The sequence below is a fragment of the Taudactylus pleione genome, unplaced genomic scaffold (genome assembly GCF_031769625.1).
Source record: "Taudactylus pleione unplaced genomic scaffold, aTauple2 ptg001987l, whole genome shotgun sequence".
In the NCBI taxonomy this organism is placed as follows: Eukaryota; Metazoa; Chordata; class Amphibia; order Anura; family Myobatrachidae; genus Taudactylus; species Taudactylus pleione.
The window spans coordinates 1,003,491-1,018,217 of NW_028286383.1; the positions used below are offsets into that span (position 1 = coordinate 1,003,491).

General features: G+C 46.3%; 1 protein-coding gene across 1 annotated transcript in view; it reads right to left on the bottom strand.

Moving 5' to 3' along the window:
* LOC148435881 (cytochrome P450 4B1-like) overlaps positions 1 to 14,727 on the bottom strand; it is a 351,835-nt gene that overhangs the window by 278,484 nt on the left and 58,624 nt on the right. Inside the window, exon 2 of the mRNA XM_088465383.1 lies at positions 10,655 to 10,799. Within this exon, the coding sequence (XP_088321509.1) occupies positions 10,655 to 10,799 (145 nt within the window). The remainder of the gene's footprint in view (positions 1 to 10,654; positions 10,800 to 14,727) is intronic.

Here is a 14,727-nt window from a genome sequence, read left to right on the forward strand (position 1 = left end):
CCTCTGATTGTTTGCTGTATGTACGGTGCTGCGGAACACTTGTGGTGCCCTATAGTGTAATAACAGTGACATACATTACACCAGGAGCTGAGGAGATACCATGTGCCCTCTGATTGCTGTATGTATGGTGCTGCGGAACACTTGTGGTGCCCTATAGTGTAATAACAGTGACATACATTACACCAGGAGCTGAGGAGATACCATGTGCCCTCTGATTGCTGTATGTACGGTGCTGTGGAACACTTGTGGTGCCCTATAGTGTAATAACAGTGACATACATTACACCAGGAGCTGAGGAGATACCATGTGCCCTCTGATTGCTGTATGTACGGTGCTGCGGAACACTTGTGGTGCCCTATAGTGTAATAACAGTGACATACATTACACCAGGAGCTGAGCAGATAACATGTGCCCTCTGATTGCTGTATGTACGGTGCTGCGGAACACTTGTGGTGCCCTATAGTGTAATAACAGTGACATACATTACACCAGGAGCTGAGGAGATAACATGTGCCATCTGATTGTTTGCTGTATGTACGGTGCTGCGGAACACTTGTGGTGCCCTATAGTGTAATAACAGTGACATACATTATACCAGGAGCTGAGGAGATACCATGTGCCATCTGATTGCTGTATGTACGGTGCTGCGGAACACTTGTGGTGCCCTATAGTGTAATAACAGTGACATACATTACACCAGGAGCTGAGGAGATACCATGTGCCATCTGATTGCTGTATTTACGGTGCTGCGGAACACTTGTGGTGCCCTATAGTGTAATAACAGTGACATACATTACACCAGGAGCTGAGGAGATACCATGTGCCCTCTGATTGCTGTATGTATGGTGCTGCGGAACACTTGTGGTGCCCTATTGTGTAATAACAGTGACATACATTACACCAGGAGCTGAGGAGATACCATGTGCCATCTGATTGCTGTATGTACGGTGCTGCGGAACACTTGTGGTGCCCTATAGTGTAATAACAGTGACATACATTACACCAGGAGCTGAGGAGATAGCATGTGCCCTCTGATTGCTGTATGTATGGTGCTGCGGAACACTTGTGGTGCCCTATAGTGTAATAACAGTGACATACATTACACCAGGAGCTGAGGAGATAACATGTGCCCTCTGATTGCTGTATGTACGGTGCTGCGGAACACTTGTGGTGCCCTATAGTGTAATAACAGTGACATACATTACACCAGGAGCTGAGGAGATACCATGTGCCATCTGATTGATTGCTGTATGTACGGTGCTGCGGAACACTTGTGGTGCCCTATAGTGTAATAACAGTGACATACATTACACCAGGAGCTGAGGAGATAACATGTGCCCTCTGATTGTTTGCTGTATGTATGGTGCTGCGGAACACTTGTGGTGCCCTATAGTGTAATAACAGTGACATACATTACACCAGGAGCTGAGGAGATACCATGTGCCATCTGATTGCTGTATGTACGGTGCTGCGGAACACTTGTGGTGCCCTATAGTGTAATAACAGTGACATACATTACACCAGGAGCTGAGGAGATACCATGTGCCCTCTGATTGCTGTATGTACGGTGCTGCGGAACACTTGTGGTGCCCTATAGTGTAATAACAGTGACATACATTACACCAGGAGCTGAGGAGATACCATGTGCCATCTGATTGTTTGCTGTATGTATGGTGCTGCGGAACACTTGTGGTGCCCTATAGTGTAATAACAGTGACATACATTACACCAGGAGCTGAGGAGATACCATGTGCCCTCTGATTGCTGTATGTACGGTGCTGCGGAACACTTGTGGTGCCCTATAGTGTAATAACAGTGACATACATTACACCAGGAGCTGAGGAGATAACATGTGCCCTCTGATTGCTGTATGTACGGTGCTGCGGAACACTTGTGGTGCCCTATAGTGTAATAACAGTGACATACATTACACCAGGAGCTGAGCAGATAACATGTGCCCCCTGATTGCTGTATGTACGGTGCTGCGGAACACTTGTGGTGCCCTATAGTGTAATAACAGTGACATACATTACACCAGGAGCTGAGGAGATACCATGTGCCATCTGATTGCTGTATGTACGGTGCTGCGGAACACTTGTGTTGCCCTATAGTGTAATAACAGTGACATACATTACACCAGGAGCTGAGGAGATAACATGTGCCATCTGATTGTTTGCTGTATGTACGGTGCTGCGGAACACTTGTGGTGCCCTATAGTGTAATAACAGTGACATACATTATACCAGGAGCTGAGGAGATACCATGTGCCATCTGATTGCTGTATGTACGGTGCTGCGGAACACTTGTGGTGCCCTATAGTGTAATAACAGTGACATACATTACACCAGGAGCTGAGGAGATACCATGTGCCATCTGATTGCTGTATTTACGGTGCTGCGGAACACTTGTGGTGCCCTATAGTGTAATAACAGTGACATACATTACACCAGGAGCTGAGGAGATACCATGTGCCCTCTGATTGCTGTATGTATGGTGCTGCGGAACACTTGTGGTGCCCTATTGTGTAATAACAGTGACATACATTACACCAGGAGCTGAGGAGATACCATGTGCCATCTGATTGCTGTATGTACGGTGCTGCGGAACACTTGTGGTGCCCTATAGTGTAATAACAGTGACATACATTACACCAGGAGCTGAGGAGATAGCATGTGCCCTCTGATTGCTGTATGTATGGTGCTGCGGAACACTTGTGGTGCCCTATAGTGTAATAACAGTGACATACATTACACCAGGAGCTGAGGAGATAACATGTGCCCTCTGATTGCTGTATGTACGGTGCTGCGGAACACTTGTGGTGCCCTATAGTGTAATAACAGTGACATACATTACACCAGGAGCTGAGGAGATACCATGTGCCATCTGATTGATTGCTGTATGTACGGTGCTGCGGAACACTTGTGGTGCCCTATAGTGTAATAACAGTGACATACATTACACCAGGAGCTGAGGAGATAACATGTGCCCTCTGATTGTTTGCTGTATGTATGGTGCTGCGGAACACTTGTGGTGCCCTATAGTGTAATAACAGTGACATACATTACACCAGGAGCTGAGGAGATACCATGTGCCATCTGATTGCTGTATGTACGGTGCTGCGGAACACTTGTGGTGCCCTATAGTGTAATAACAGTGACATACATTACACCAGGAGCTGAGGAGATACCATGTGCCCTCTGATTGCTGTATGTACGGTGCTGCGGAACACTTGTGGTGCCCTATAGTGTAATAACAGTGACATACATTACACCAGGAGCTGAGGAGATACCATGTGCCATCTGATTGTTTGCTGTATGTATGGTGCTGCGGAACACTTGTGGTGCCCTATAGTGTAATAACAGTGACATACATTACACCAGGAGCTGAGGAGATACCATGTGCCCTCTGATTGCTGTATGTACGGTGCTGCGGAACACTTGTGGTGCCCTATAGTGTAATAACAGTGACATACATTACACCAGGAGCTGAGGAGATAACATGTGCCCTCTGATTGCTGTATGTACGGTGCTGCGGAACACTTGTGGTGCCCTATAGTGTAATAACAGTGACATACATTACACCAGGAGCTGAGCAGATAACATGTGCCCCCTGATTGCTGTATGTACGGTGCTGCGGAACACTTGTGGTGCCCTATAGTGTAATAACAGTGACATACATTACACCAGGAGCTGAGGAGATACCATGTGCCATCTGATTGCTGTATGTACGGTGCTGCGGAACACTTGTGGTGCCCTATAGTGTAATAACAGTGACATACATTACACCAGGAGCTGAGGAGATACCATGTGCCCTCTGATTGCTGTATGTATGGTGCTGCGGAACACTTGTGGTGCCCTATTGTGTAATAACAGTGACATACATTACACCAGGAGCTGAGGAGATACCATGTGCCATCTGATTGCTGTATGTACGGTGCTGCGGAACACTTGTGGTGCCCTATAGTGTAATAACAGTGACATACATTACACCAGGAGCTGAGGAGATAGCATGTGCCCTCTGATTGCTGTATGTATGGTGCTGCGGAACACTTGTGGTGCCCTATAGTGTAATAACAGTGACATACATTACACCAGGAGCTGAGGAGATAACATGTGCCCTCTGATTGCTGTATGTACGGTGCTGCGGAACACTTGTGGTGCCCTATAGTGTAATAACAGTGACATACATTACACCAGGAGCTGAGGAGATACCATGTGCCATCTGATTGTTGTATGTACGGTGCTGCGGAACACTTGTGGTGCCCTATAGTGTAATAACAGTGACATACATTACACCAGGAGCTGAGGAGACACCATGTGCCATCTGATTGCTGTATGTACGGTGCTGCGGAACACTTGTGGTGCCCTATAGTGTAATAACAGTGACATACATTACACCAGGAGCTGAGGAGATACCATGTGCCCTCTGATTGTTTGCTGTATGTATGGTGCTGCGGAACACTTGTGGTGCCCTATAGTGTAATAACAGTGACATACATTACACCAGGAGCTGAGGAGATAACATGTGCCCTCTGATTGCTGTATGTACGGTGCTGCGGAACACTTGTGGTGCCCTATAGTGTAATAACAGTGACATACATTACACCAGGAGCTGAGGAGATACCATGTGCCATCTGATTGCTGTATGTACGGTGCTGCGGAACACTTGTGGTGCCCTTTAGTGTAATAACAGTGACATACATTACACCAGGAGCTGAGGAGATACCATGTGCCCTCTGATTGCTGTATGTACGGTGCTGCGGAACACTTGTGGTGCCCTATAGTGTAATAACAGTGACATACATTACACCAGGAGCTGAGGAGATACCATGTGCCCTCTGATTGTTTGCTGTATGTACGGTGCTGCGGAACACTTGTGGTGCCCTATAGTGTAATAACAGTGACATACATTACACCAGGAGCTGAGGAGATAACATGTGCCATCTGACTGCTGTATGTACGGTGCTGCGGAACACTTGTGGTGCCCTATAGTGTAATAACAGTGACATACATTACACCAGGAGCTGAGGAGATACCATGTGCCCTCTGATTGCTGTATGTACGGTGCTGCGGAACACTTGTGGTGCCCTATAGTGTAATAACAGTGACATACATTACACCAGGAGCTGAGGAGATACCATGTGCCATCTGATTGCTGTATGTACGGTGCTGCGGAACACTTGTGGTGCCCTATAGTGTAATAACAGTGACATACATTACACCAGGAGCTGAGCAGATAACATGTGCCCTCTGATTGCTGTATGTATGGTGCTGCGGAACACTTGTGGTGCCCTATAGTGTAATAACAGTGACATACATTACACCAGGAGCTGAGGAGACACCATGTGCCATCTGATTGCTGTATGTACGGTGCTGCGGAACACTTGTGGTGCCCTATAGTGTAATAACAGTGACATACATTACACCAGGAGCTGAAGAGATACCATGTGCCATCTGATTGCTGTATGTACGGTGCTGCGGAACACTTGTGGTGCCCTATAGTGTAATAACAGTGACATACATTACACCAGGAGCTGAGGAGATAACATGTGCCCTCTGATTGTTTGCTGTATGTACGGTGCTGCGGAACACTTGTGGTGCTCTATAGTGTAATAACAGTGACATACATTACACCAGGAGCTGAGGAGATACCATGTGCCATCTGATTGCTATATGTACGGTGCTGCGGAACACTTGTGGTGCCCTATAGTGTAATAATAGTGACATACATTACACCAGGAGCTGAGGAGATACCATGTGCCATCTGATTGTTTGCTGTATGTACGGTGCTGCGGAACACTTGTGGTGCCCTATAGTGTAATAACAGTGACATACATTACACCAGGAGCTGAGGAGATACCATGTGCCCTCTGATTGCTGTATGTACGGTGCTGCGGAACACTTGTGGTGCCCTATAGTGTAATAACAGTGACATACATTACACCAGGAGCTGAGGAGATACCATGTGCCATCTGATTGCTGTATGTACGGTGCTGCGGAACACTTGTGGTGCCTTATAGTGTAATAACAGTGACATACATTACACCAGGAGCTGAGGAGATACCATGTGCCATCTGATTGCTGTATGTACGGTGCTGCGGAACACTTGTGGTGCCCTATAGTGTAATAACAGTGACATACATTACACCAGGAGCTGAGGAGATACCATGTGCCATCTGATTGCTGTATGTACGGTGCTGCGGAACACTTGTGGTGCCCTATAGTGTAATAACAGTGACATACATTACACCAGGAGCTGAGGAGACACCATGTGCCATCTGATTGCTGTATGTACGGTGCTGCGGAACACTTGTGGTGCCCTATAGTGTAATAACAGTGACATACATTACACCAGGAGCTGAGGAGATACCATGTGCCCTCTGATTGCTGTATGTACGGTGCTGCGGAACACTTGTGGTGCCCTATAGTGTAATAACAGTGACATACATTACACCAGGAGCTGAGGAGATACCATGTGCCATCTGATTGCTGTATGTATGGTGCTGCGGAACACTTGTGGTGCCCTATAGTGTAATAACAGTGACATACATTACACCAGGAGCTGAGGAGATAGCATGTGCCCTCTGATTGCTGTATGTACGGTGCTGCGGAACACTTGTGGTGCCCTATAGTGTAATAACAGTGACATAAATTACAAGAGGAGCTGAGGAGATACCATGTGCCCTCTGATTGCTGTATGTACGGTGCTGCGGAACACTTGTGGTGCCCTTTAGTGTAATAACAGTGACATACATTACACCAGGAGCTGAGGAGATACCATGTGCCATCTGATTGCTGTATGTACGGTGCTGCGGAACACTTGTGGTCACCTATAGTGTAATAATAGTGACATACATTACACCAGGAGCTGAGGAGATACCATGTGCCATCTGATTGTTTGCTGTATGTACGGTGCTGCGGAACACTTGTGGTGCCCTATAGTGTAATAACAGTGACATACATTACACCAGGAGCTGAGGAGATACCATGTGCCCTCTGATTGCTGTATGTACGGTGCTGCGGAACACTTGTGGTGCCCTATAGTGTAATAACAGTGACATACATTACACCAGGAGCTGAGGAGATACCATGTGCCCTCTGATTGCTGTATGTACGGTGCTGCGGAACACTTGTGGTGCCCTATAGTGTAATAACAGTGACATACATTACACCAGGAGCTGAGGAGATACCATGTGCCCTCTGATTGCTGTATGTACGGTGCTGCGGAACACTTGTGGTGCCCTATAGTGTAATAACAGTGACATACATTACACCAGGAGCTGAGGAGATACCATGTGCCCTCTGATTGCTGTATGTACGGTGCTGCAGAACACTTGTGGTGCCCTATAGTGTAATAACAGTGACATACATTACACCAGGAGCTGAGGAGACACCATGTGCTATCTGATTGCTGTATGTACGGTGCTGCGGAACACTTGTGGTGCCCTATAGTGTAATAACAGTGACATACATTACACCAGGAGCTGAGGAGACACCATGTGCCATCTGATTGCTGTATGTATGGTGCTGCGGAACACTTGTGGTGCCCTATAGTGTAATAACAGTGACATACATTACACCAGGAGCTGAGGAGATACCATGTGCCCTCTGATTGTTTGCTGTATGTACGGTGCTGCGGAACACTTGTGGTGCCCTATAGTGTAATAACAGTGACATACATTACACCAGGAGCTGAGGAGATACCATGTGCCCTCTGATTGCTGTATGTACGGTGCTGCGGAACACTTGTGGTGCCCTATAGTGTAATAACAGTGACATACATTACACCAGGAGCTGAGGAGATACCATGTGCCATCTGATTGCTGTATGTACGGTGCTGCGGAACACTTGTGGTGCCCTATAGTGTAATAACAGTGACATACATTACACCAGGAGCTGAGGAGATACCATGTGCCCTCTGATTGCTGTATGTATGGTGCTGCGGAACACTTGTGGTGCCCTATAGTGTAATAACAGTGACATACATTACACCAGGAGCTGAGGAGATAGCATGTGCCCTCTGATTGCTGTATGTATGGTGCTGCGGAACACTTGTGGTGCCCTATAGTGTAATAACAGTGACATACATTACACCAGGAGCTGAGGAGATAACATGTGCCCTCTGATTGCTGTATGTACGGTGCTGCGGAACACTTGTGGTGCCCTATAGTGTAATAACAGTGACATACATTACACCAGGAGCTGAGGAGATACCATGTGCCATCTGATTGCTGTATGTATGGTGCTGCGGAACACTTGTGGTGCCCTATAGTGTAATAACAGTGACATACATTACACCAGGAGCTGAGGAGATACCATGTGCCATCTGATTGCTGTATGTATGGTGCTGCGGAACACTTGTGGTGCCCTATAGTGTAATAACAGTGACATACATTACACCAGGAGCTGAGGAGATACCATGTGCCCTCTGATTGCTGTATGTACGGTGCTGCGGAACACTTGTGGTGCCCTATTGTGTAATAACAGTGACATACATTACACCAGGAGCTGAGGAGATAACATGTGCCATCTGATTGCTGTATGTATGGTGCTGCGGAACACTTGTGGTGCCCTATAGTGTAATAACAGTGACATACATTACACCAGGAGCTGAGGAGACACCATGTGCCCTCCATTTTGATTACAGCCACTGTGTCTCATTATTATCTGTGAAGGACCTGTGAATAACCGGCTTTACTATGGGCCAAAGGTTTATCTGCAGGATCATCACCTCATAACACCGAACCCAGCAGGTATTCCTATATTATTACATTATTCAGGACCGTAGGAATTGTCCTACCCCAATAAGACTATGGGCTCTATTTACTACAATCCGCATATTGAATGTGGATTGTAGTGTGATATTACCGAGTGAATTCGCATTGCGAATTCAGGCAATATCACAGGGATTTACTATAAATCCCTTGCAGGGACAGAGCTTGCGATAAAGCTCTGTCCCTGCGGATCCCATCCGCACTCTAGTCGCGGTATTTTCGGAAAAAATACCGCGACTTAGAGTCCGCGCATGCGCCGACCGACCACTGCTACTACCCCCCCACCGATGCTAAACCCTGCCCCCTGTGCTAAGCCCCACCCCCCACGATCGCGGACCCCCGCCACCCCCCCTCCCTTCATTACACTTACCTGCATCCTCCTGGCCTCCGGTGATCTTCTCCGGGCTCCCCGATCAGGTGATCTCCCATACTGCACTGGGACCCGATCACCCGATGACCGGGCCCCAGTGCACTGTGGGAGACCAGCTGACCGGAGAGCAGCCATCACCGGAGGCCCGATCACCGGTCCCTGGATTCAGGTAAGGAAAAAAAAATGTTTAATTTTTTTTTACTTTTTTTTACAGCAATCAGCTTGCGGTCTTCTTAGACCACAGAGCTGATTACTGGTACCGGCTCCCGCCTCTGCTCTCCCCATTAGAGCAGAGTGGGAGACCGGTAACCGGGGGAGACCCTGGATAACGCCACCTCCAGGTAACGTTATTATCACAGGGCTTCCCCCGGTATTATTTTACAGTTTATTTTTAGTAACTGTGGTCGGATCACATTTCCCATTACAATTATGGGAAATGCGATCTGCTTTACTAAAAATAAGTGATACTGGGGGTTGGAGTAGAATTTTACTAATTCTACTCCAATTGCCCTGTAATAACTATAGGTGATACTAAAATAATGTGATAAGGGTGTGACAGCACAAAACAGCATTTATAACTTTATTTTAGTAAAAATAATGTTAATAAATAGAGCCCTATGAAATAATAGGTACTAGATGCTGTAATTCTGTATCACAATGATGAACGGTTTTTATTTCAGTGGTACAAATTAGTCTACTGGTTGGCAACATAGTTATAGATGTTTATTGTCTGTTACATATTTGTTGCTTTATATATAATCAATGTTTAAATTTCAAGTTATGAAACCATTGCATTGTTTGACACAAGGTAGAGATTGGATTAATTATTAACAATGGAGCACAGTGAAGATGTTTTATATATGTCATTAGTTAAATGAAAGGTTTTTTTACAACCCCTAATTGTCACTTGCTGCTACTATTCTGAATGATATCATATAAAATCAGTGCTGGGATTTGTGAATTCTTTTTCACATTTTTCTCTTCTTCAGTTTTCAGAACAATTTTTATTTCCCAGGCAACTTATAATTATTATTTAACTTTTGCAATTATATTAAAATTAAGCTCTACATTATGTTACTGACTGTACCAAGTGTAGCACCTGGTACAGCTGTATATACAGGACCAAAGCAATCTTTAATAGTTTCCTCATGTAGTTAACTATCGTACATTTAACATTTTAATGCTTGCTGTTTGTATGAAATTAAATGCAGAATTTTTATCAATATACTTATTAACACTTCAACTCTGCAATCCTATTAATCAAGAAAGTGTTTGACTTTAGTTATGTTAAACTAGTTTATTTATTATTATTATTATTATTATTATTATTATCTTTATTATTATTATTCATAAACATTTTATGTTATTCAGGAACTGTTAATTTTTCTCTCTCTATAAAACTACCTGACGTCCTGGCAGACTGGTTATCACATATTATCACTGTGGTATATAGCTGGGCTTTATGGTTCAACACTGCAAAAGAACAACCAAATAAATAACCTAGTTCTTACCTGATCTCCCAAATATGGCCTTAGCATACTCTGGGTGAGTGATGACCAAAGCAGCCACAAATTTTCCAATCCATAATGGGAAAGCTTTGGGGTATTTATTTACCCAAACCATTAACCTTTCCAGATCTTTTCCATCACGACGAAACTACAAAAAAACATTTTTGTACTTATGTTAATATTTGCTTTTTACAACCATTGGGCTGAAATTAGTGTGGAAAGAGTCCTTCACCCTCATAAACCGCAGTTATGTTTAACCAGAACCCACAGGACAGTATAGAGAGGGAACATAGGTTAATGCTGGGGGAGTTACAGTTGCCTGGAAACTCCTCTCCCCAGCCCACACCATGACCACAATAACAGTATATATTCACATTTTACAAAAGCTGCATGTTTTAAAGATCTCAGTATCACATATGAAATAATTACCACAACCAGTAATGATTACACATGTGCACCAACTAGGAGATAAGGAAAACATGCACTGCTAGGGGTGCACTATTATAGACCATCTATATGGATAATTATTAGTATCCAGTGCACAAGGAAATCAATGTGTACATATGTGTCCAGGGCAGTGCTAGGTTCTTTTGCCGATCCTCCAGACTCCTGGACTTGTCCCAATGCTCTGGAATTGGGCCCACATTTGAAATAAAAACATTCATCTTAGGCAGGACAGCCCTACTGCTATATCTAATGGGTCAACTACATTTTCTGGCCCTGTATATGTTGTTGTTGTTATTATTATTACATTTTATTTATAGGGCGCCACAAGTGGTCTACAGCGTTGTACATACAATAAAGGGTACACAGAACATTACATTACAATACAGTAACCAAAATATAAACAGAACACAAGTAACAATTAGCAACACAATTCTCCATACACAGTACAGCTCTGAAGGTGAAGGCTGTCACAGAAGTGCTAGAGAAGAAGGCTGTGAGACAGTGTGGAGGAGGACCCTGCTCCTAGGAACTTACAATCTAGGGGAGAAGGGAGATGGACAGATGAGATGAAGCATGAGTGTGTAGAGGGGGACCTGAGTGCAGGAACTAAGCAAGGTAGAGATGGCTGAGGCAGGAGGGACAGAGACCTGGTGACATGGTTATGTGGTGGAAGGGTATGCTTTGATGAACAGGTTGGTTTTCAGTGCACGTTTGAAGCTCTGCAAGGTCGGGGAAAGCCTGATTGAGTGAGGGAGCTCATTCCAGTGGAGGGGGGCTGCACGGGCAAAATCTTGGATACAAGCATGAGATGAAGTAACCAGGGTGGAGGAGAGGTAACAGTCAATGGCAGACCGGAGTGGGTGGGAGGGAGTATGTAATGAGATGATGTTGGAGATGTAGGGAGCAGTAGAATTCGAGAGGGCCTTGTATGTGAAGGTGAGGAGTTTGAAGAGGATTCTGTAGGGGAATGGGAGCCAGTGCAGGTTTTGGCAGAGGGGAGCAACAGAAGTGGAATGGCAGGAGAGGAAGATAAGTCTAGCTGCAGCATTGAGAACAGACTGGAGGGGGCAAGATGGCAATGTGGGAGGCCAGTAAGGAGAAGGTTGCAGTAGTCAAGCCGAGAAATGATTAGTGAATGAATAATCAGTTTGGTAGCATTCTGGGAGAGGAATGGCCTAATGCGAGCAATGTTGCATAGTTGGAACCAACAGGATTGAGCCAGAGATTGAATGTGGGGGGTGGAGTAGAGGATGACACCCAAACAGCAAAGTTGCGGGACAGGGGAAATGATGGTGTTGTCAACAGTGATAGCGAGATTGGTTGGAGTGGAGACTCTTTTAGTGGGAAAAATTATGAGTTTGGTTTTGTCCATGTTGAGCTTCAGAGAGCGCTTGAACATCCAGGAGAAGATGGCGGAGAGGCAGCTGGATACCTGAGAGAGGACAGAAGGAGAGAGTTCAGGAGAGGAGAGATATAGTTGCGTGTCATCGGCATAGGAGGTGGTATTGGAGGCCGAAGGAGCTGATGAGTTCTCCTAGTGTGGAGGTGTACAGGTAGAAGAGCAGCGGGCCCAGGACATAACCATGCAGGACACCAACAGGAAGGGTGGAAGGGGGGGGGGGTGGAGCCAGACACAGAGAAGGAGCAGGTGCTGAGGTAAGAGGTGAACCAGGCATGAACAGTGTTAGAGATGCCAGAGGTCTGAAGGGTGCAGAGGAGAAGAGTATGATCCACGGTGTTGAAGGTTGCAGAGAGGTCCAGGAGGATGAGCAGAGAGAAGTGGCCACTGGATTTGGCTGCAAGCAGGTCATTGGTGACTGTGGCCAGGGCAGTTTCAGTGGAGTGAAGTAGTCAAAAGCCAGTTTGAAGAGGATCAAGGATGGAGTTGTGAGAGAGATAGCTGGTGATGCGGCTGTAGACAAGCCGCTCAAGTAGTTTGGAGGCAAAAGGGAGAAGAGAAATGGGGCAGTAATTGGCGGGTGAGGACGGGTCAATGTTGGGTTTTTTAAGAATAGGTGTGACGAGCATGTTTCAATGATGAGGGATAGATGCCGATGGAGAGAGAGAAGTTGAAAAGGTGAGCAAGGTGGGAGAAAGGCGGTGGAGAAGAGGGAGCGTAGAAGGTGAGAAGGGAGGGGATCAAGGGGGCAGGTGGAGGGGGGAGAGGACAAGATGAGGAAGTGGACCTCATTGCCCATGGTGGGGCTGAAGGAGCACAAGATGGGGTGGCTGGGAAGTACAGATAGTGGGGGAGGTGGGGTTGCAGCAGAGAGATTGAAGGAAATACTGTGACAAATTACTCCAATTTTGGAAGAAAAGAAGGAGGCAAAGTCAAATGCAGTGAGAGAGGATGGGAGGGGTGGAGGGGAGGGTGAAGGAGAGTGTTGAAAGTACCAAAGAGGCAGCAGGGATTGGAGGACTGAGGAGATGAGCGACTGGAAGAAGGATTGCTTGGTGAGGGAGACTGCCGAGCTGTAGGAAGAGAGGACAAACTTGAAGTGAAGGAAGTCTTTTGGAGAAACCAGGTCAGTTTGGAGTGCCAAGGTTGGGGTTTGGACTGATGGAGGGGGATAGAGGAGGTGGGGGCAATGGAGTCAAGTGCAGAAGTGAGGGTGATGTTGTAGAAGGAGGCCGTCAAGTTAGGGCAGGCCATGGTTGATAGAGGAGAGTATCAAGTGATATAGACAAGACAGCAGGGTCGAGAGTCTCAAGATTGCGCCTGGTGATTGTGGCTTTGGGTGAGGGGAGGAGTTGAGAAACTGAAAGAGAGCAGATTGTGGTCAGAGAGGGGGAAGGGAAAGTTGGAGAAGTCAGAGAGAGCACACAGATGGGTGAATACAAGGTCAAGGGAGTGGCCGAGACAGTGGGTAGTGGTGGAGGTCCATTGTGAAAGTCCAAAGGAGGAGGAGAGGGCAAGAAGATTGGTGGATGCAGGATTTGTTGTGTCAATAGGGATGTTAAAGTCACCAAGGATTATAGAGGGAAGGTCAGCAGAGAGGAAAATGGGGAAGCCAGGCAGCAAAGTTGTCAAGAAATTGGGTGGGGGAGCCTGGGGGATGGTCAAAGACTGCTACATGGAGATTAATGGGGTAGAAGAGATGGCTAGAGCGTACCTCAAAGGTGGAGAAAGAAAGGGAGGGCTTAGGTGGGATAATGCAAAAAGTGCAGTTAGGGGATAAGAGGATGTCCACTCTGCCGCCTTGGCGGTTGTCAGGTCTGACAGAGTGGGTGAAGGCAAGGCCCCCATATGAGAGCACAGCAGGGGAGGCAGTGTCATAGGAGGAAAGCCAGGTTTTGGTGATGGCAAGAAAATTTAGAGAGTATGAAATAAAAAGGTCGTGGATAGCAGGCAATTTATTGCAGATGTATCTGGTGTTCCAGAGAGCACAGAATAATAGGAGGGAGGGGACGGGGGACATGTGGATGAGATTGTCTGGGTTGTGGGTGAGGGCGTGTGGGCTAGATCTAAGGGGAAGGTGTAAGCCAATGGATATGGTTGGTACGGGGCAGGGGAGAGAAGGCATGGTGGCTGACTCAGGGTGGAGGGAGAGCAAAGGATTACAAGAGAGAAAGTAGGAGGTGGGCAGGAGAGCACAGCAGAGGATGCAGCTAATTAGAGGGGAGGCAGG